This window comes from Taurulus bubalis, assembly GCF_910589615.1.
Source record: "Taurulus bubalis genome assembly, chromosome: 19".
NCBI classification, from domain to species: Eukaryota; Metazoa; Chordata; class Actinopteri; order Perciformes; family Cottidae; genus Taurulus; species Taurulus bubalis.
In genome coordinates this window covers 9,247,690-9,272,413 of record NC_136607.1, presented here as the reverse complement: position 1 = coordinate 9,272,413, position 24,724 = coordinate 9,247,690, and the positions used below count along the sequence as shown (strand labels likewise).

Sequence of the window (24,724 nt, the reverse complement as noted above, 5' to 3'; positions counted from 1 at the left end):
TGCCAATATTACAGATGACTGTGTTGGAAGCGAGACAACACTTGTGTCACCCTTTTTTTTTCAAACACAAAAAAACCCACTCGAGAGTTAACAGTTATCCAGCAGGAAACACTCCAGCTAATAATGGTTGGCTAATGACACTCAAACAAACACAGAGGTAGGCCCACGTATGTCACCACTAAAAGGCTGCTTCATGCACTCGTTGGACAATAACAACCTGAAAAAGGGACTTCAGCTCATACAAGGAAGTCGTTTACACACTGCAGGTGAATGGTAGCTTACACTTTCCCCAAAATATATAATTGTAACAAATATGATCTTGGCAACCCTTCATCTCTCCTTCCTTTCTCCCTTCCTTTACCCCCCCGGCCTTTCTTTTAATTTCTCATCTGAGAAACCACAGTGTTGCGGCTGACATTTGGCTGATAGATAACAGCTCACATGCACATGCACAGCCTGGTGCCAAGGTCTCGGGCTGCTCACAAGGATTCAACTCACCGAGATCCGAGGAGTCGAACAGCGTGCGCCACCCGTGGAGGAAGGAAGGGGGAGAGGAACAAGATAATTGACTCTACCTCTATAGACACCCTATGGAGTAAAGATCCCATCAGGCCTCTGTCTTTTAATCGTGTGAATGTTCAGATATTTTTAGTATTTTCTACCGGGTTTGGCTTTATTATGGAACATATTATCCAAGTTAAATATCAAGATACCTCATCCACAACCTGTTTTTGCGTACAGCCCTTCATAGCCAAACGTAGCACTCTGGGCTTGAGCTCCACACTCTGCATACTGGATGCTGGACTTATGATCAGACGGGCAATAGAAAGCATCCGGACTGGAAACACAAACACGGCCCAGGACAGGAGGGCTCCGCATGCGGTCCATATGCGATCGATATGCCCAGAACATCATTGCTATCCATCTACCGAGCGATTAGTGAGGTGAGGTGAGGGGAGGTGCCTGCGTGGAGCCAAAAAAAACACTAAAAGACGGCATCCACCCTGGCACGCAATGTATCGAAGTATCGGCTGTTTTGACCACCAGACGACCGAGCAGCTCCTTCTTTCCTCAGGCTGCGAGGCTCATCGACACGTGCTCATGTGCTACGACACCAAAATAGTTAGTTTTTGTTTTTCCTGGTTTAGCATAAAGAGACAACAACTTACATTTGGTCGTTGAACCCTAGAAGTCATGGACTGGCGATGAGCAAACCACGTAACCCCCTTAGCCGTAGTCGTCACAAATAAGACCGTCAACGCGAGTGTTTTTGCACATTTCGTAAGTAAAAAAGAAATCACTACAAACGACACAGGCACGCTGCCCCCCAGGTTGTTTTCAAATCCAGCCTTTATTCAAACGCATCCCCTACAGGCAGGAACACAAACACATGCCGTGGACATAGTGCAACATGTAAATTAAATCGCTCAAGGCAGTGCTCACCAAGTTGAATAAATTGCAGCCAAAGTGAAGCAATTCCTATGACGTTTTCAACCCAATTTGTTGGCAAAAAGCTTACTGACAGCTGGTGAGTTCAGGGGGAAAATCTATAAATTCCCCCTCGGGCAACAATTAGTTCCCGAAAAATACATTCTTCATAGTCTTTTGGGAGAGAGATGCAGCTTTAGGCCTCGAGCAAACACTTGGAACCAAACCACAGCAGTAGTTCCACACAGCGTCCCTCCAGTCAGCAGCACCACACCTGAGAAACACCCAAATGTAATAATGCACTGACGATTTCAAGAATGTTGGATTATATTTGGAGTTGAAACCATCTGGCTGTGGCAGTAAATCCCACACTGGTAAAAACTCTAATGGGATCAATGCAAAATGATTCTGTGTGGGCGGTGCTTCTGCTGGTTGGTTGTTTTTTTGTTTTTTTATTCATGAAAATCCTTCAATGTGTTCAAATACCGTACATATTCCACATTGATTGCCACCAGAGCCGTAATCCTGGAGTGTGTTTACGTGTGCATGAGTACTGTGATCAGGATCAGGATCTTGGAATATAAAGTCTTTTTCTGGTTCTGAGAAACCTGGATAAGCTATCCGGACGACACCGGTAGAAACCAGGATGATGTTACATGTAAATACAATATCCAGGTTTTGTAGTCATCCTGTGCTGGTACAAAACAGAGTGACTGAGAAATGATGTTCATAACTATAAAATAATAATAAAGGCTCTGGCTTCCAGGTATTCTGATCCAGATGTATTACATCTAACAATATGCGATATAAAACACGTGACAACTTGACAATTTTCTGATAGGAATTCACATGTTTTGATATTCTCTGAAGCCGAGATATGAAAAAACAATACCCTGAAACAATACGTGTGTATAAAGTGTCATGTCTCCACTGTACGTGCTGCATGTTTATGCGGCGGCTGTTGTGAGAGAGTGCAATACATGTCAGGCGGCTGGAAATCACCAATGTTTCTGAGAGACTGTAGTTGGATTCAGGGTGCAATACTGTCACACACTCCTGTCAGCCTTAATTAGTATTATGGCCTCCTGTCTGCTTATTTTGTTTTTATTCGTTGAGTGCAGCAGCAACTTCACCACAAACCCACTGTGAGTATCTTATATATATATGACAATCTATTTATGTATTTCCTGAGTTGATCATTAACGCCACATTAAAATGGGTATAAATGGGCATTCTATTTGTAGTGGAGGCCAAAACTCTCCATGCGTTCCTAAACACTGGTAATTCATCAAATGTGTATCTGAGGGCCGAGCAATGACGAATGTAAAACCTCCTGAAACTGTTGTACCATAGTACATACATCGCTCAAATTAATAAGCACATCTGGACGTCCTTTCATTCTAATGGTATGTCAGTCAAACGGGCAAATACTGTCACTTGGTGACACCATGAAGCGGGCGCTGCAGGAGTTGTTATGTAGAAAGAGAGGAAATGAATACATATTTTTTTTTTTTAATGAGAAGACTCCATGCATATTCTTGCTGGTGTATTGCACCAGCAGCACATGCAGGATTCATGAGTCTTCTCCATCTAGTGTTCCTCACCTTCCTCTTTGTACCTGCTGCAGAGTCTCCAGGGATGCGCAAAATCCAACTTAACTATTTGAAGATGAAAGCCATTTCCTGATCGGAGCACTGCTTTGTGATTTCATCAACTGGAAGCCGTTAGTTGTGTTCAGTAGGAAGTGTGGTGACAGGTGGTTTCTGCTGCCCTCTGGTGGAGCACTGACAAACATCTGCTATTTAGCGTTCAGTCGGAGGCAGCTGCAAAACTAAAACTATGTTTTAGTACGCGGTTGTTGAACACGTCAAAACCAGCGGCATTAACCCGCTGCTGTATTGGCCACCGCTGGTTTCAGGCTCGCCATCGGGGTTTGCTGCAAGTATAATGAAACTTTGAATCTTCCCCAAAAAATAAAAACAGCAATTAATAAAAACAGACAGATCCAAAACATTAATTGAAAAGATTTATTCAAAAATGTAGTTTTAAGGAAGGACATTTGAATTCAGAGAACATTGCAATAAGCCACAACTTCAGTTACAAAGCGCTCCATCAGTCATCTGTACAGTGAACGTGGATTTGATGAATGACATGAAGCACCATAAAAAGTGCAAACATGAGAAACAGTGTGTCAGCACTGAAAACTGAACATATACAGTATATATATATATATTTTTTTTTTAATACTGTGGATACAAAAGTGGAAAACAAAAGTTGAACTTAAATCAAATAAATATGTTGTCTCAACAATATGCAGAAGAGTTATTGACTTGCAGGCAGCGCACCGTGCACTTCTCACTGTGGATGAGGAGTGATTACTGTGTCAAGATGTGTGTTCTTTGTGGTTTTTTTTCTGGCTTGACTCAATTAATCGATTGAACAAGCAAACGCAGTATTGATCCCCGTCTTTGGCCCCTTGACACAGCGTCAGTTGCTCAAGCAGGAGCTCCTGCAGGCAGGAACCCGATGAACTACGCTGATGTTCCGTCATCCACGCCCATGTAAAATAGTCGAGTTGTCATTTTGCTATGGCTTGGATTCAACAATAATCACATTATATCATGAATTATCATAACAAGTGGAAGATTCAGTCAATCAGCTAATATATTAGAGAGTTGAAAGGACAAAATGCTACAAAATCTGATGCTCTCATTTGTTTCACAGAACCTTCAAAGTCTAGACAATTATGATACAACCCCAAGAATCAATTTTAAATGTTTGAAAAATAAAAAAAGGCGCCAGACCAAATTCTTTGCAGTGGAAGAATAGGGCGAGGAAAAGTAATGAGAATATAAAATGACAAAGCAGAGTGAATTTAAATAGCTTCTGTGAGAGCCGAGTCGATACTGGTCTTGCATCTGCTCTGTTAACATCTTATCTTTGTGTTCTGACTCGACAGATTCCCAATCCCTCCGTGGATACAGAACATAGTACAAGTCTCAGGTTTGTGATGCCGTTTCATTACAAATATATAAAGATATAAAACAAAAAAAAACACATACAGGTGATGCAAAAAAAGTTGTTGTTCAAAAACTATTAAGAACACTTCAGTGAGCCACAGTTTCACTGGGTGACAAGTTCCTTCATTACCGTGAAAACACACACACACACACACACACACACACACACACACACACACACACACACACACACACACACACACACACACACACACACACACACACACACACACACACACACACACACACACACACACACACAAAATAGAGAACAAAAGGTGTATTAAACGGCTATTGAAAATATAGCTGAAAATAGCTATTTCGGCTATTTCCTCCTGTTTGAGTAATGTTTGATAACAAATTACAGTGCTCAGCATAAGCAATAAACTGTATTTTATATTTTGGGAGATGTACTTCTTCAGTAGTAACCAATGCCTTGGGGCCGAGTGCCTTAAGCAGGCTGGGGAAGTCCAAGTATTACAAGTCTGACTCAAGTAATTGTTATTGTTTTGGTCTTTTCATTTGTCAACAATAAGAAAAAACGTTAATGATACCTTAAAGTGTGTTTAAAGGCTTTTTTCAGATTTTGTAATATATCTTTCTCTTTTTTTAAATTCTAATTAGTGAGGAGGTATGGCTGATTTCCACTGAGTCACCCACATACGTGACTATGGCTTCAGTTTGTATTGGCATTTCCAACAAAGCACCTGGAGCCGCTTTCAGACCTGGACTCTGTAAACATGCTGGCAGCAGAACGTTTGAAAGGTACCCAGAGTTGCTTTTCCTGCGAGAGTCACACAAACCATCTACACCGATAGCGCCTCATGACGGCCGTATCTCTCCCTCTCCAGGCCAAGTCTGGTTCGAATGTTGTCACAAAAACACTCAAGGTTATTAGAGAAACATATTAATGCATGTACACAGGAATACATCTCCCATCAAATCATCATTTTATATGCACCAGGAAATAAAATTGGATTAATGGATGGCTGGATAAAGCATAAAATACAATGTAAGGACCAATTTCAACATGTAGTAGAGCTATTCAGTATCAAGTAAGCATTCTTATGATATTTAATTGCAGTGTAAAAGAAAAAAAATGGATTTCGGAAGGCCAGTGTGAGTAGTAGACACAGAAAATGAGCTGGTTAAAACAGAACGTTTTTGACATGGAATATCAAAACCAGAAAAGGGATCAATAATCAGCGGACACACAGGTCGCAACAAGTCAGAAACAATTTATACAAAATATTTACACCTACCCATCCAGAGTAAACGTAGAAACCAGGAATCGTACTTTCACTCGTAGCACTTCACAAATAAACACCACTGATACAGCAGCAATGAAAAAACAAAACATAAACAACAGAACCAAACCACCGCAGCACAATATACATTTCAATAGGCACAGCAGAGCATTGGCAAACGTAGTGCACATTCAATGATGTGGGTCAGTATGTGAAGGACTGGTCAAACCGCGAGAAAAAAAAAAGAATCAAGACGATCGATCCTTTTTTTGGACCTAAGAATTGAAAGCGAAAGGGGAACAGTGTGGCCGTGTTCAGAGCAGCTCCTGTCCTTCAACTTCATTGGTCGATGTAACTACATGGAAAACAAGCGCTGCCCCCACTGCTCCACATTACATTTTGACGGGGCGCCGGAGATTGCCACGCAGCAGGAATCAAACCTTTAAGGTGTGACGAAAACAACTCAACCGACTTCATTTTCTGCACGAATCGTCTTTGAACAAACGGCTGCACGCAGGGACACGATGACGCAACGACTTGGTTTATTTTTCATCCAACTTCACGGAGAATTTAAGACTGCATGAAAGCCTTTCATTAATTGTTCTTCATATCACGTTAAACAAGTGGGACTACGGTCCCAAATTGAATCAAAACCAGGATGAGACCCAAAACCGGGGGACTAGAGTTCATATGAACGCACTTGCTAACAAATGCTCCATTAATGACCAAATGTGAAATAAAACGATAAAAAGAACAATGTATACATTCATCAGTTAAACAAGAGGTCGTTATGTGCGCAGCTCCAACTGAACATCGTTCACCACTGATTCATGAAACGGACCTCTGTATACTTTGGGGTCATAAGAACAGGACTTAAACCCACTGACTACTCTGTGTTGTTAATGGAGGTCCGGTTGTTGTTTACTGATCTTTTCATTTCACGTGGTAGTGACTACGGGGTCTGACTGTACAATAACATTTACCACATCTAAAGTGAATTAACTTGACTCAATGTGCGTCCACTAAAAGTGCTTGTTTTTTTTGCCAGCGACAGGCTCAGTTTGCTACTAGAAGTGTCTGACAACATCATGAACGACAAACTCTTGACAACGCACGAAAATATGCAACGAGAATCCATTGAGCTCAAAGCCTGGAAGCTGGACGAATCAGAAAGCAGCAGTTTGTACCCAAATAACAACACAGGCTTGGATGCATTTAACATCATCGATAAAGTTGTAAATAAATTGTATTTGTATAAGCGCTGGGTTATGGCGAGCTACTAGCCATGAACGCCCGTATACTTTACTCAAAGCCAATGTTTCATTAAAGACATTCAAGTTAGGTGTTAGGAATACGCTGCATTTCCTTTTCAGCAAGGCACTGGCCTCAGAAGTGAAATTGGTCTCAGGACTCTGCTCTGTAGCTGCCCATCGCTCCTAAACACTGAGGATGGAACGTTACGGTCATCCCAAAGGGGATTCAAATTACAACTTTACTTATTTTATGTCATTCTGAAACACGAGTGAGTGCACTGGCTTCTGCCAACCTAAAGACTTGAACCAACAGTATGTGACTCCTCCGGCTGCACCTTCAAACATCAGTGAGTTAGCTGAATACATCTGTGGACTCCTTCAGCCATGACACCTGACCATGTGAGGATGATGAGGATGTTCACCTCACATCGGAAAGAAAAAGTCAGGGATGACATTGAGTGTTGTGACCACACACAAATACAGGAACTCTGCCAGTCAGCCGCGTAATAAAGGCCTCTTGCCATTGTCTCCTGTTTGGAGCCAGCATCAGTCCATGATGTTGTTTTTTTTAACAACAAAAAAGGCTTTATACATTAGAGACCAGCTCTATCACAAAACATTTTCCTTAGGAAAAATGAGGAAAAACGGGAAGAAAAAAACAAACTCCCCCCATATGGAAACGTGTCAAAGTACAAGTAGACGGCGCAGGTCTGCTTCACTGCTCAACACAGCAGTCCAGCCTGGACGGTTGCTCAAGAGAATTGCCGGACTGAGCGGCAACAACAGTCTTTGACTCGTACTCTGTTGGTCGGATCTTTGCACACATCTCCTGCATGGTGACATCACTTGGGTGGGGAGGGCCATATGGGCAGCGCGTGGGCCTCTGTGTTAAAGACATACTTGTCGAGATTGATTAGCTCCATGTCGTCGGAGAAGAGCAGATACAGGTACTTCAGCGTCTCCCCGAGGAAGAAACTCTCCATCTTGTCCCGGGGCCCGGGGTTCACGGGGTCACGGACGTTGTTAATGGACGTGTAGCCACCACCGGCGACCTGCAGAAGTGGAGGCGTTCGGTCAGGTGGTTTAAGGACACAAAATGTAATGCTAATGTTAGTGAATAATCTCGTCTGTACTTTAGTGTAGTTATTGAAGCTGTGCAGTATTTCCCAGCCCCAGTCTCTGTACTTGGGGTCCTTCGTGAATCTGTACATGTAGAACAGACTTTCCACCGTTTCTGGCCTCAGCAGGTTGTGTCTGTCTGCAGGCTGGAGGAGAAATGAAGAAAACAAATGCCAATAAATATCTAATTAATAATAAAAAAAAAGAATAGATTAGTTATTGCTCACAAGAAAAAATGATTTTGAAACTTGTCTGAGGCGAGATGCGAGTTTGCTTAATTTAAAACGCAAACTAAAAAAAGGTGCCTTGTCCTAGATCTTGATTAATGGAAGTGCTACGGATTTGCCAAACAAATGTTTTATGTAAATATAAGCGAATCCATAAATAACACAATAAAAGAATTCATGAGTTTACAGAAAGCCTGTGTGTCATCTTTCTGCTGTCGAATAAAACAAGTCCACGGTAACAACCAGTGGGGCCCAGGGAGCCACCTTTATATCTTCTTTATGAGGATTTTTTACTTCAACTATTGTTTTTATTTCTCGTTTTATTACCCACACAAAGGCGCCTGTAAACAACGGTCAATCTAAAACAATCTGTGTATTAAATTGATGAATCCTGTATAATCTGACATTCATTTCCTTAGTGTTTAATTTGAATTAATTAGGAATAGAATGAGCTCCTGAAATGTTTCATAATTTTGAGGTTAATGTTAATGTTAATGAAGGCTGCAGTGGAGACAATTGCAATAACATTGGATGCTTTGATAAACGTGGCGCAGTTAATGAAAAAGAAAATGAGTATTGAGGAGGGTTGGGAAGGTTATGGACACAACTCCCATGACAAATCTAGACTCGCACTCATTTTGGTCCCTGTAGCTTCTTTCAAATGACAGAATAGGCATTCAATAGAAAGCAGAGTAGAAAGAGTTTTTCCAATTGTACATCCATTTTAATCTACAAAGAGATTTTGTCAAATTGCTTAACACAAGGTCAGTTGGCATTTAGACCAGTTTTTTTAGTTTTAATTGCATCTTAAATATACATTTTGAAATGAACCGTTACAGCAAGACCCATTATATAGGGTACAATAGATGGTACATGCACACACCTTAGACACACACTTAAAAATAGGGAATAGATAAAACAAAATACATTAAAAAAATGTAAATATCAAGGATGACGTAATAACAAAAAAATGAAGAAAAATAAAAATGCCAGCTTTCCTCTATTAGCCTCACCTTCACAACGACATCGTTTCCATCACTGGCCTGCAGGTTAAAGTGTACGATCTCTGGGCTCAGCCCTGTCTCCATCTGTTTGTACATCTGGTGACACGTCTCCATCAACTGCACTGCCAGGTCCATGTGGTCACCCGGGAGGCCGTTGTGGGCCCCAAGGGCCAAGGTTCCTGGCAGGAAGCACACAAGGTGGTCCTGGGGGGGGGGGGGGAGGAAGAGAGAGAGAGAGAGAGAGAGAGAGAGAGAGAGAGAGGAGCAATCGGGGAGGACGAGACAGACGGGAGATAATGATGAGATGGAATTGATTGGACCGGCTGATGGACAGAAGAGCACACGGGTTTGTACGGCTACCGGTTCAACAAAAGCACAAAGGCTGCTTGATTGAACAAAGGCGGTCACAAAGGCAGTCATTGTCTCTCAGTGCATTGGGTTTTGGCAGTGTGCAAATTATGTGACAACAATCAGGGGTCCTTGTGCTGTACGAGCTATTTACATAACATAGAAGAGCTGGGTTAACAAAATGAGCTTTCGAGGTTTTCAGCAGCTCCGAGGTTTATTAAGGACTTGTGAACCCCTGACACCGCAAGCATTTTACACACTGACTTTTGGTGAGCATCCCTACCATCTTTGGGTTGAAGCGGCCGTGGGACAACTCTCCCACAAAGGTCAATTTGCTGGGTCCCGTCTGTCTCACAAGGTGCTTTTTCACTCCTTTCACAGCCTGAAGGTAGTCCTCCAACAGGCTGGACAACACATAAACAGGAAATGTGACAGAATGTGATAGAAATATTAGTCAGTATAATATTAGTCAGTCTGTAGTGACACTGTTTAGGGCTGTGCAATGACTCATTATCACAAGGAAAATATTTCTGGTGACTAAATCACAATATAACATACACACAAAATATTATACTTAAAAGGAGGTGCCATGCAGTGATTTCATGTTCTTCTCTAAATGTGTCTCGGTACTGGCCTTGTTGTTCCAGCTTAAAATCCAGTGTTTTCTCTCACAATCACAGAACATCAACTCAGAAATGCAAAGTTGGAATTACTCGTCTTCCGTCTTGCCTCCCTGGATCCACTGTTTGAGCAGGTACTCGTAGTAGCTGTCTGCCCTGGCACCGAGGGTGTAGACCCCTTTGTGGGTGAACTGGCCGCTGTTGGTGTTGATGAACATGGGCACCAGGCCGTCTTGTTTGCCTGGCAGCTTGTGGACCAGCTTCATTACCTCATTCACAACCTCCTGTTGAGGCAAGAGAAAAAAAAGAAAAAGGAGCTAACATTAGCATCTAGACATTAGATAATGAACCCAACTCACTTTGCATACTGCCGGCGTGTGGGCAAATACATTTGAAAAATACCGCAATTTATCATTGGAGAATTATTAGCAATTTCACGCTTTGATGAAATTGTGCTCATCAAAAGCTACGTCTCACAGGGCTGGCTGGCTAAGGTTAGGACAGAAATTACTCAAATGTATGTCAGGTTGGGCTTAAAAGCTTCAGGGGCGACCTCCGGTTTCTGGAATCACTCAAACTGACAACCTGATGGATTTAAAGCAAATCCTAGCTCATGCTTGTCACTTCAATCATACAAGTGTCTGAACGCTGTACTTAATGTCAGATTTTAACTGAACTGAAACCATCTAAAATCTATATCAATTATCCACTTATTTTTCACTCCATCGCAGAGAACTGCCACATCGAAATTATTGGACACGCACACCGGAGCACGTTGGGCTGCAGTGGAGGCTCTCCTGGTATCCTGACCTGGTACCGTGGGTCCTGAGTGAGGCGGCTCAGCTCTCGGAATTCCAGCTGAACGCTCGTGACCTCGGCCAGCGTGCTGTCCGACGTCCACCGAGGCGGGTGAGCTGTTCCCTTCCCGATGTTGACGTCTGAGAACGGGATCTTTGAGGGAGTTTTGAAGGCAGGCATCAACCTAGACCCGAGATCTTTCTGTGGAGAGAGAGGAAACAGAATGGGGGGGGAATTAGTTTTTCTGTCTTATAAGAGTTAGTAATCATTGGCTTTATTTTGAAAATGCAACCGCGTCACACATAACATTACCACATCGTTAAAAATGAAGACAGCTGTTGACTTGCAACTGGGGCAGAGGAGACTCTGAACCTCGTCAGCTCGACAGTATAGTTGACTATGAAGCTATATATAGTTGCATTCTCATAGTTGAAACGGATTTCTTGAAAAACAAAAAACAGAAGAAAACAGGACAGTAAGAGAGCTCGTTATGGACGGACTCACAGCCTTCTCCAGAAAGAGTTGGTCTCCTGTCAGATGGTAGGTACTCAGCAGGCCCCCGAGGACACGGATGGTTGTCTCAAAAAGATTTACGTCCACGTTCTTGTCAAAAGAGAGCTCTTTCTCGACCCAGTCCTTTGCTTCTGCAAACTCTATGTGGAGTGAGTCGAGGTACAAGAGTGGGAAAGAGAGAGGAAGGGGAAAAATAAATACATTGAGATAACGATTGGGCTACATAAATCTAGTCACATCAGTTTTTATGAACTCCACCTCCCCGAAGGCTTAAAAAAAAAGACTCTATAATCAGTATTGACCGACATGCAATACCTTCTTTTAGGCCCAAAATCCACATTGTGTCCAAAGAATCAATGAGCGTCAAACCCAGTCCGAACCATTCCCCGAAAGACCTGGAGATGGGCTTGAGCTCATCGTGACCCCAGGCGTAGTCCTTATAGCCTTTCCAGGCATGTCTGAAGGCATCACATACGGCCTCCAGTCTGTCCTCAGTTCCAATTGAAACTACAAACAAAAAGGAATGAATAAGAAATGAAAGCGTGCTCTTAAAAGTCTTTGTTTCCTATAGGATGCTCCCTCAACAATGTGAGTCTCATTTTCTGATTTTTTTTTTCCTCAGTAGAAGGAATATTCTGTACCATGTGCTGTCACTGCTGCTTTAAGCACAGCAGGGTTTTGTCCTGTGTGTTAGAAATATTAAAACTGTAAAAAGAAGAGAAAAAACAAGAGCTGTGCTTTGAACAGCATATACCAGTAGAGCTGGACAATGCTATATTAAAGAATATGCTTGAGGTGAAAACTTTTGTCAGTAGACCAAATTATTAAGAAATGTTCTCTTAATTTCAGAATGAACAGAATGAGAGAGGAGGAACCCAATGATACAAGGCTGTAGACCAATAAAGAATGACAATACAATCATATGATTTCCACTTCATCATCATAAAGTGGAAATCTTTCTTTGGACTAAAAGTATTATTTTATAGACTAAACTATTTTGGGATTATTCAGAAAAAACAAAAACAAATAGATGGATAATCGTTTGTTGAAGACCATGTACTTTAACTTCTCATGTTCACTTTCTGTAAAAATCCTTAGGTAAAAAGCCAAAAATTTGAATTGCGAACAGACCTTCCAGTAGCACAGTGTCAGCAGAGTCAGCTGGGGGAGCCGCAGCTTCTTTCTCATTGGTCGAGGGAGGCGGCTCTGTGGCTTGGTCAGCTTCGATCATTGCTCCCCTCCAGCTGCGAGACGAAAGTAAAAAGCCGTCTTACAACCGTTTCTCTGATTCATGTACTGCAACAAATGCTGCAGGGTCTGGGTGCGGCTGGAAAATACTTGATGCTGTTATTCTGAGTAACATCATGTTAACACGCCATGTCATCATGTTGTACTTCGGGAAATTTGGCACAAATGTTATGTAGACGTCAGCATTGAGGGTAAATGAAGCGATACATCCCTCAGCGTGTGCTACATTGTACAAGAAAGCCATCGTCATGACAGTGATGTAGTTGGAGGTAAGGAAGCTTGGTATTCTAGTCTCTGCCTCTGGGTAGCAAGGGGGGCTGTGCTCTAAAAAACGCTCAAAAACAGTATTGCATAGCGTTGTATTGCAATCCAGCTCCTTTTCCCCTCTTAACAGTAACATTGGTATTCCAAACTATGAGTGCAGAGGATGTTCTGGACGAGGATACATTTCACTGTGTTTTGGCTGGCTATTCAATCGTATGTATTGGAGCCAATGTAGTAAAGATGCAGCAGAGGGAGACCGAGACGTGCGAGAGGATAAGACTGACGGTGACACTTCAGGCGTCAGAAGCTCTCGCGCACAATGCATCCTGGTATCCTGGCAGACAGGAATACCCAGCTTTCTCAGTCAATGACAAAAACGGAGGAATTTGCTTCAATTGACTACATTTCCAGTCAACATTGATTGGTCATCGTTGATTGGAAAATATTCTGACTTTTTTGGCAAACAGTTGCAAAACAAACAAACAGCAACAACAAACAGATTACCTGACAATCTTCTTTTCTTTGTCCTCCTCTTCCCCTTCTTCTTCTCGAACCACCTCTTGCACTTGCTTCTCCCCACCGACTGTGTTTGAAATATTTCCATCTTTATGCAGGCTCGGCGGACCTCTCTTGTTTGGGAAAGTCTTAATCTGCAGATAAATTGAATAATAAGAGTCTACATTTTAAATGGGGCAATAGTGCACTTTTACAACCACTTTAGCAAACTGTTGTCACAAAATATAAGATATAATCACAAATCTGTGGACCAGCAATAAGTAAATAAGCACGAGAACAGAGTTCCCCACCAGTGATGGATGTACCTTTTCACTACGTCTCCAATGAACATTAATTATTGAAGTGCTTTATCAACAGAAAAGCACAATGCTGACCAAAACAGTGAGCATTGTACAAGTCATCTCAAAATGCACACGCAACACTGAATTAAAAGAGAAAATATCAAATAGTGTAACAAGTAAAGCTGTTTTTAATGATGACTCTTCAGTTCGGTGTGATGTCAGCGTAATGTGTCTGACTGTAATTAACATCAAGCAACAATCTTGGGTGACTTCAGCATGAGTACTTCATTAATAATGTTGACTGGTGTGAAATAAATAAACACAAACACAACTCTCACCTTAGTGGGAGGTTTAGGAAAAATGGGGACGTTTGGTCCTCTGGGCTCCACCACAGCACCTGCACCCACATCTGGCTCCACCACAGCACCTGCACCCACATCTGGCTCCACCACAGCACCTGCACCCACATCTGGCTCCACCACAGCACCCGCACCCATATCTGGCTCCACCACAGCACCCGCACCCGCATCTGGATCCACAACTGGCAGCACATGAGGCGCTGGCAGCACATGAGGCCCTGCCACAGGAGGCAGAGCTTTTCCTGCAACTTGATCCAATATAGACTGAACATCTAGAGGAAGACCCTTTATGTCTCGGTCATTCAGCTCCAGCCAGTCATCCCTGTCAGACCACCCTGAACACAGAATGAACAAGAAAATAAGATGAGACTAAGTCCACACTATGCTAGCTAGCTAAATTATAATTGTAAAGCCATCAGAATATTAGTCATCTGGAAAATACAGAAATCTCAGTTTTTAGGTGTGAAAAAAATCGAAGTGAAGTGTGAATGCAAAGCCCAAACACAAGGCAATAGAAGCATTTTCAAATGTAGCCACCTCAGTGTGAATGTGGAGGGAAAATCAAATACAGTGAAAGTAAAACAAAAAAAGAGTAAAAGCAAGCAGGGTTTCACAAACACAAATGAGCATAAAAACTCTTCTAAACAACAAAGACAAACTATCGGAGCGTCTCGTGGCCTTGAAGCAATTCACTGAAATTCCTCACCCCCACCTATCGCAACACACAGGCAATCCAGCTCATCAGCATGTGTATGTGTAAGTTAAGCGTTGCGCTGGGAGGCATTGTTTACCTCTCCACTGCTCTGTGATGCTGGGATAGGAGAGCAGTCCAAATATGAGCAGCAGAGCCAGCAGGAACAGGATGAGGCTTCGCTGGAGCCGAGACAGCTGCTTCCATTTCTGTAGAGAGATAAAAAAAAAACATGAAGCCGACGACACTGGCGCGTGTCTTCAAACCTCTGGAGTCAAAGCGTCTGTCAGCAGATTCTAAAATCCTCCAACTCTTAATATATCTTACAAATCTGTTTATGGACCTTTGAAAATAGCAGAGTGAAAGAGGGAAAATCCCGATGGCCTTTTCTGGTGTGGTTGACCCTCAACATCTCTCTCCACCTGATGCGTTGAGCCCAGTGGCAGCTCATTCATAAATGATCTAAGTAACCAGCTATACATGGCAGAGCAGTGAGGGACAGAGTCAGGGTCTCTCTGGAGAGAAGGAAAACAGGCAGAGGGGTACCGCTCTCTTACCTGCTCTAATTAACACCGGTGCAACACCATGAAACTATTGAGCCATTGTCACACAACAGACTTTATCTCTAGGGACGTTTTACTTTGACTTCGCTCATGACTCCCTCACCATGACAGCATCAACATATACTGTTCAGTCCAATGCTGCATTTTTACAAACCAGACCTTATGGTATAGTACATACAACTGTGTGTCAGTCTTTCCTCTCCATGACAAATGGATATGTGAACAGCACAGCAGATATTAGGTAGACATCATATTTCCTTTTATTTATTTTTTTTAAACCGATGATACTGCACAATGAAGAAGACAAAATTATGCATCTTCTCTATTTGCAGTAAGCTGTAGTCAGTGAAGCTCAATCGAAAGGTTGGCTATTGAAAGCCACACACACACACACACACACACACACACACACACACACACACACACACACACACACACACACAAATGGGGGATCAAGAGCAATTTGGAAACGTTAAAGGAAACCAATGGCATGTGTACAGGGGTGAAGCACGCGGACACATCCTTTTTTGCTGTGTGAGACAAACGGCGAGCCAACAAGCCACTCAGAGGAACATGATTTGCGGAGAATAGTTTTCTCAGGGACCATAAACCGTAATCAAATTTAAAAACCCACAGTTACAGTAGAGTGCTGCTGAGCCAAATCGATGTCTCTGCTATGAAGCTGGCTTCATAGAGGAACTGTTGGTTGATATACTGCTGAAATAAAATGTTACAGATCAGTCGATGAGCGCTCTGGCGTGCCTTTGAATTCAGATAAATAAATTAATTCCCTGGCCTTCATGAGAGCTGACTGAACAGACGTGCTTATTTTGAAAATAAGGATGAACAAAAGAAGTAATCATGTTGAAATGATGATTAAAGAAGCCCTTTTGTTTTTGGTCAGGGTATTTGCAAAGACAAGTTGAAACAATCTGTTTTTATTTGTTTTGTTTGTATAATAATACTGAGTGTTTTATATCAGTTTTTGGATTTAAAAACAGATGCGGAGATGGATCCTGAACATTATTTTGGGGGAAATTAGAAGAGGGAAGAAATTTGAATTAAATATTGACAAACTAAGCAGATTTGTTAGTGGGAAAAAAGACGTGTTAGGCCTCATATTATTGAATTAAAAGGAACACACACCGGCAGCATATAACGGAGATCAAGCCATTGTTTTCTGTGCAAGCCCCCATTCATACCTGTTGATCATTGCAGGTTGTTGTGTATCATGATACACCACTGTCCTATTTCTCAGCATCTACGCATTTCAATTCCTCAGAAAAAGCAGCCATCTTATTGCATTTGTTCCCCAGAATGGCACGATCTGGCTACAGTTCCCTGAATTCTGTCTATCTGTATGTTGCGTTTGGTGTGTGTCAGTTTATGTGCAGGACCGTAAATAACGCCTTTGGTGTATGTTGCACAACACTGACAGCTGTACAGAGCAAAGCAATCTCTCATTGCACGGTTTAAAAAAAAATACACCTCTAATCCTTGCACTTGAAGCGTTCCCATAAAAGTTGATGAAGCTGATCCAACAGAGTAACCCTGGACTGTGTAAAATGTCAACCATTGGATTGTGGATTACCATTTTGAAGCCGTGAGTTCGGCATTTTAGCCATCGCCCTTTTGTATTTTTGGAGCCAGAGGTGAGCATATTTGGACAAGAGGGTAGAGCTAGGGAGCGATACACATTGCTGAGCACCTATCCTGATTAACAGGTTCTTGTCAATCACAAGGTAGTCATCCCTAAAGCATACCCTGCTTTATCATTTAGTTTTACTCTCAACGCGACCATGATTTACTAAATGAAGCATTGTGCTGTATTGAAGAAGACTTGAAACTAGAGATTGAAACCATAAACCCATATTTACAATGTTTACTGAGGTAATAAATCAAGAGAGAAGTAGAGTCATTTTCTCATAGATTTCTATACAAACTGACTTATTTTTTCTTATTGCTAGCAGTCGGTAACCAGTGGAGTTGCCACATGCTGGCAATATGTAAGAAGCAAGTTTAAACTGTGAACAAAGCAGCAACCTCTGAGGAAGGAGCAGTAAACTAAAGAGACGTGAAATTGGAAGTGCAACACACTGAGCACAAAAAACAAAAAAGGAGACGAAGGAGGCTCATAGTGAGAGAGCATGAGGAGGAGTGAGACATGTAGGAAAGCAAAGAAAACAAGATTAAAGAGAATGTGCATGGAGACAGGAGAGAGACGGTGAGACAAGCGGAATTTGTTTTATCTCACTGTAGTGATCATCTGCTCAGGGGATGCTCTTATCTAAAGGAGTTTGAAAGTTCAGGGTGCTTAACAACAAAGGAGGATTAAGAACCGAAGACTGAAACCTATAAATTGATTTGTCTCAAAGAAGACACATTTCATTAAAGACAGAGATGTTCTATCTGGGGGAAGTGATCAGAAGCATACCCAAGCAAATAAGCAATCCATCAACTCGGACCGGGCCATGTGACAAAATATACACCAACAGTAAGACATTTTTTCATACCACCTATACCAAGCGGAGAACTTTGTTTAATACCACAAGTTGTATCATATTAGGCCATTACGGACATTACTGCAAGTCAATGAGCAAGAGTGCTTCATGGCAATATTTCAACATAAGGTATCTTGAGTTCTAAGGTATATCCCCATCTGATTATATGATCAATTCATAGTTTCTAAATTACATTTTCAGAAAATGTACTGGATCACAATATGCACTATAAAGATAGTAGACAAATAAAAGAAACAAGAAACATGAAGTTGCCACCATGAGCCTTCAGAACACCTTCTGTGCTCCTTTTTCAATTACTTAATTCATTTATGAAATAATTAATTCTGCAAGTCTCTACTGCAGTCATTTAAAAGGTATTCACTTCATTTGGTATTTTGATGATGGTGGTGGAGAGTGTTACTTAACAAAAGACATGTTCATATTCATCAAACCATTCAGTGAACTTGTATAGAAGCATCTGCATTCAATATGTTTTTCCACATATTTATTCAGGTTTTTGCGACCTCTCTCCATGTAGTATCATGGTATAAAATGACAGTTATCCATGTCTTCCACCACTGCCACCAACCATATCTCTGTGTTATAGCAGTGATGTGTATGGACCTATTTTTCACACACAAGTTGAACATAAGCTCATTATATTGCATCAGACACAGGGTTCCTGTGTCAGAATGGTACATCTGCCTTGAGCCATGATCTGCACACTGCACCACGGGACCACTCACCCTCCAGCAGGACTGTCTCCGGTGTTTGCCGTTGTTGTAAGTGTGACTGTGGGGATCAGTGAGTGTCAGAGAGATGAAGTCCTTTCTGGAAGGCGAATACATCCTCTGATCCAGTCAGACAAACGCCACTCATAGAAGCTGCATTCAGAGAAGGAAATAAAACAGTTAGCCTAACCATGACTGCTTCCTTAAATAATAAAATATGAAACATTAACTGTGAAAGTAGGATCTATCCCGCCGTTGTGCTGAAAGGATTTTGGTGTTTTACGGTAGTATGTCTTAAAGGCCATGCATTAAAGTAAAGTGCAAAGACTAAGTGACCGTGTGTCATTTTTTTTTTCATTATTATAAAATGTAGTATCTAATTGTATGAGGCCCACCACAAGGACCAGTCAGTAAGAGATGGAATTGCCATGTGTATTGTATCCTTTGACTAATCAATTGTCGAGAGACAATGTGCAGCATAAAATCTTCACAAAGATTACGGTTTGTGTGAGTTACCTATATCTCTAATGATATCTCCAATTCATCTGGCTGACTTTCCTATCGGCATATTTATAATAGACTAAATGTGTGTCACAATACCAATAGAAATGAAACATCGTCTTTCTGCAGAGATGTCCAGGCCAACAACATAGTATATAGACTTAAGAAACCACCTTTGTTTGGCACAGATTCCCACGAAGAATCTCACCATAATCATTTAATCGTCAAGGGAAATGAGAACAATGACGTAAACATTATCATCCCCTCTAATAACACATACATGATGGACAATAAAGCAGGCTGACTGTTGATTGTGCATTGGGCTTTTTGTAATGCAATACAATGCAACACACACACACACCCACACACACACACAACTATGTATGTTATGTCATTTATTTTACTTTACTTTGCAAATTCTGTAGTTATATACATATATAATATGTCTGTCTAAAGCTAAACTAAAGGCGATATGAATCAACATTCTCTTCAGCACCATGGACAGCTTACTTACGTATGCATCGGGTGCACTTGAGTGACGTTTAGGGCAACATCTTAACTTCTAATGTTGATTGTTAGCTGGAAACAGAGCTGACTAGACTACAACAACGACGCCCTTTGTAACTTGTCACGTAGTCTTTGCGAGGAAGCGTGAGCTCAGACAACCGGTGAAGCAGCTTTAAAGCAATGCTAAATGGAGCATAAGTCTGACTCGTCTAAATTACAGTCGAAAATATAGTTATTTAATATGTTATTAAAAGAAGGCAAGATAGTTGCTGTAACGTTACACGAAATAAAAGACGGTACCTTTACATAGTTAGTCAATAACAGCCACGAGCTATTTCAGCCAAGTAAGCTAATGTACTATGTTACCTTATTTGGTGAATGTTACCATAGTTCCCTCCCAGCCTCCACACGTCACTGTATGCTGTGTAAACACACCGACAACATCTCTAAAAACACACACTGAGCGGCACAAGACCTTCACCTCGGTGCCTGGTCGATTGCGTTATCCTCCTGAAGGCTGTCGGCTAGCTACGAGAGGCTAGCTTGTTGTTGTGATTTCCCCGGCGTGTTTTCTGAATGGAAAGTAAAACTGTTCGGCAGTCAGAAGAACCAACATGTAACACAATAGTCCGTCCGACTGTCACGCACGACGACCGGCTGCCACAGGAGATGTTAAACAAATGAAACTGGGGGAAACATGGCTAAAGTTAGCGAGCGAAGACAGACAGATGCGGAAAAGAGTTGACAAGTGATGACGCTGCTCGTCACGTAACGCGTGCACGCGCTGCGACGGCTCGAGGGTTAACCCTTAACACCCCAATTCACCAGCTGAGATATTTTTAGTATTGCAGGTCATTTGATTTATTTCAAGCTGTTCTTAATTCATAAAGCGCTTTAAAAAATCCTTACATAGCGAGTCCCAGTTAAACCCATGCACGTATTAATATAATTGGAAACTATGCATCCAGTTAAATGGCAATGGTAACTGAAATAGCCTGGAGACAAATCTTAGTTCTTCAGTTGACTAGATTAGGCTACTCCAGGTTGCACTGACACTTTACTGGAATCAATCTAATGGGTGTAATATTTGAACATTTACTACATTTTCCCAACAATTAGGACCAAATTACATAATCCGTTCCTAGACTTTTCCTAAGCATCAGTTACAAGTAAGCATGAAAAAATAGGAACAACGCATGTAAATAAATACATGCAAATACAAAATGAGTTCATCGTCTACCTATGATCAATGATTATGGAAGAATATCATTTTTCCCAACCTCTGCACAGCAGAAATAATAATCTTATGGTTCCCTGGCTGCATCTTATTGACTTACATGCGGTTAGTTCTTATTATTATGATATTTCAACAACTATTGGATTGTTTGCTGCTGTGAAATAAAAAGTGTGATAGTAGACCTGGTTATGATGAACCAACACTAAACCATCTTAGTGTCCACTCTGCTGTAGGGATCCTGAGGAAACAATACTAAATGTGATTATTTATTTGATTACAAGAAAATGTCAGGGTATCTTTATTTATCTATATCTATATATTGTCAAGTACTTACTATCCAGTATTGGAGGGGATTGCGTAGCCTCTAATTCTATGAAATATAAGATTGACTGTAACTCTAGCGAGGTGCAGGTTGTGACATTAACAAAGAATATGACCAAGTTAGACCTGTGCACTCCTGACCTCTTGTGGAGTACATCTGGCTCAAATTGTATTCAATTCAAATGCAGTTTGATGGAACGTGGGTAAAATACAGTATTCAGTCATGATATTTACATTTGCAGCGTGGGAAACATTTGGAATTGAATATTGCCTCAAGGCCCTCCTAAAGTCCAAAAGTTTTTTGAAATATGCACGTTATTACACAATTAGTTCTGTTACAAATTATGTAAATAATGACAATGGACGAAAGATAATTTAAATGAGGATTTAAATTTTCATGGAACACATCTTCTATTATAGTCGTTTGTGTAGTCGGGAAAAATGTATTGTTGTAATATTTACCATTACTTATGAACGGACCATAAATTCATCGAAGATATTTGCAATCCAGAGCAACAAAAGCATCCTAATGTAATTTTGTCAATAACTCATGCTGCATGTCAATATTTAGTCTTTGAAAAAAGGGAATACAACTTCTGTTGGAGTTTGTGCAACATATTTAGATGTTCGGCATCATCAGGTCAGAACTTAATTCAAATACTTTGATTTATGACAAAATCATTGCAAAACAAATTCTGATTACATACAATGAGTCAATATTTGGTTAGGTATTTCTTTTTTTATTCAGCTGACACAATTCTTTGAATGAGCTGATGATGGGATCACACAAGACTGATGTCCAGCATGTCATTTCAGATAGTTAAAAAATGATACTTTGTACAAAACAAGTAAAGTAACAATGATCAGTCTCAGCCAGCTAAGGCTATCATATGGAATGGTGATATGACGAATCTAAATACATAAAGAAAACATTTAATGTTAAACACCAGGCCAGAATCGCAATCCGGTGGCTCAAATGCTTCAATGTTAATCCAATCCAATTTGCCTGGTTGCAATTAAGAATAAGTACATTTCCTCCCCGTTATATAGAGGTGGCATGCCTCAGCCGCGTCCAAAAACAGGCCGGCCCTCTGATTTTCCACAGCTGAGAATTTGGTATAATCATGTAAATGAAGTCTTGGTGTTTTCCTGTTGCAGAGCTGCTGTTTTGTCCAACCCCGAAAACCACAAACGCCCTGAGATCCAGTGCACATCTCTTATTACTCACTGCTGACCAACTCTGACACACACACACACACACACACACACACACACACACACACACACACACACACACACACACACACACTCTCTCTGCTGAGAGGCTACAAGGCGTGCTGCTTTTCTCTGGACCCAAGCACATCTCAGATTGAATGAAGCAGAAATTCAGGTTGACGGCAATTACTCAATGCTAAGTGGATGGTAATGGCACTTTTCTTCCCTCACCATGGGGCCATTGAAGCTCTGCAGGGCCGAGGGGTGCTACTCATGCATGTACTCTACAGGCAAACTTATGCATGGTTCTTTACAGTACAGTGAACAACATTACAGTATTGCTCTGGGAGGATATAGCTGGATGTGTAAGCTTTTGCTGCTTCACTTCAGTCTTTGGTTCTCATGAGAAGAACACATTTCTATTGTTAAAACAGTGAATAGTCTAACGTGAACCTGTTAGGCAGGTGTGTTTTTGATAACGGTGTGCAGGAATTCACCACTTTAAAAGGATACAGCTGGTGTTTTTGTCAACAAATCATTATGAAAAGAGCAAAACCAACAATGATTTAGTCTTTCATTCCCAAGCTCATTGGTTGGAACCTGAAAATGACAATCATTAAATACAGCTCATGGTATAACGCTTTATCTTTTAAATTTCCCAGTGATTTCCTACAACTTTGGCAACTATAATTTCTTTGCAAATGTCACTCAAACAGGAGGAAATGGTGCATTTGTTGGGGACTATTTTCAGCTGTGGACAAATTTGTGGTGCTCTAGTGAGTATTTCCATCAGTAGGGTGGTGTGTGTGGGATTGAGTCAAAATAACTGTGTTTGTGTGCGTTCATGGGAATACATTGTGGCTCCCTGGTGTGTTTTCAACAGTTTTTTGGGACAACAATGGCCTCAGAGGAAAAGGTACAACAGGTTGGTATAACTAAATCAGTGTTGGTTTTGGTCCTTTAATGTTATTCTTGTTTTAATGCTAAACTACAAAAAACACATTGCGGCAAACAGCAGCTTCAGCGCCCATTTGTATATCATTAATGCATCATACCTGAGACGTAAGAAAATACCCGATACAATGACATGAAAATGTAAAAACAATAAAGCATGCTTTCTCAAAATGAGGAAATGTGCCATTGATACGCGTGAGACAACATGACTGTCCTCTTCTATTGTTTTGGGGATTAAAGAAATGGTCTTTCAAATAAAACGTGATCAGCACCTTGAGAAAAGTGACACATCTGAGGTCACTGACAGTCGTGGCCCTACAGTGAGAGATTTTACTGGCCTCGTCGCACACGGCCAATGGGACCACAGTAGCTGCGTCCCCATGCAGAACACATTGTTAAGAGGTCAGTTCGGACAGTCTGGCTTTTATATGCACTGTGGGCCGGCTATGGCTGAAGCCCAAAATACATAACTCACAAAAATCAAACAGAGAAAAAAAACATTGTATATAAAGGATAAAATAAAAAAAAATACATTTTTAAATTATTCCATACAAGATAAACGTCTCTGTAAACAAAATTGACTTCTCCTTGAAAAAAAAAAAGCCCTGGGGACGCTTGTGTCCTCTCAAATTCATGAATATCGGAGTCACTCAACTTGAGAGATCAAATCCCCTGAAACAAGAGGGAAAGGAAGTGACGTCTTCAGAAATTGGAAGAGATGTACCAGTTGTCCTCTAGGTGTCCATGATTTGAACAGAGATTTGTGTCCTGGGACGGCACAGCTGTGTAGCACCTCTAGCTGAAACACACAGGTCCGACAGTGAAGCCGAACTGGTGTGTGACGTTACCGCCTCCCATCAGTGCTACGTCTCTCAGAGGAAGCAGATGGAGGTCCTCAAACTCAAAGACGGACTCCCGAGGTCCAGAAAGGGTCTCCTCTCCAGGCTGACAGGAAACAGAATGCATAACTGTTTATTCTTGTCATTTAACTGCAAGGAATCATCACTTTCTTATGTGACAATACTTCAGCAGAATGTGCTTTAGGTTCGTCTCAACGGGGACAGCAACTCTCGATTATTTAGTATTTGATTGCTTTCCCATCAACACACCCGCAGGTAATGCCACAACAATGCATAAATATGGTGGTTTGCTGTGAAAAGCCGTAAGTGGCAATTAACGCCCGATTTAATAATGCATATTTTTGTGGTTTTGGAGATGCAGAGTATTTCTCATTTCAGGTCGGCTGGGTGTGGAGGAT

At 41.4% G+C, this 24,724-nt stretch overlaps 1 protein-coding gene across 1 annotated transcript; it reads right to left on the bottom strand.

Moving 5' to 3' along the window:
* Nucleotides 1-7,790: 7,790 nt before the first annotated feature.
* man1b1a (mannosidase, alpha, class 1B, member 1a) lies at nt 7,791-18,848 on the bottom strand (the record flags this gene model as incomplete). Its single annotated transcript, XM_079234687.1, has 14 exons — nt 7,791-8,000; nt 8,082-8,213; nt 9,308-9,502; nt 9,930-10,050; nt 10,360-10,550; nt 11,077-11,265; nt 11,569-11,717; nt 11,893-12,084; nt 12,709-12,821; nt 13,594-13,736; nt 14,225-14,299; nt 14,438-14,580; nt 15,037-15,145; nt 18,747-18,848. 14 exons carry the CDS (start codon nt 18,846-18,848, stop codon nt 7,791-7,793), a joined length of 2,064 nt encoding a protein of 687 aa, XP_079090813.1.
* Nucleotides 18,849-24,724: the final 5,876 nt, after the last annotated feature.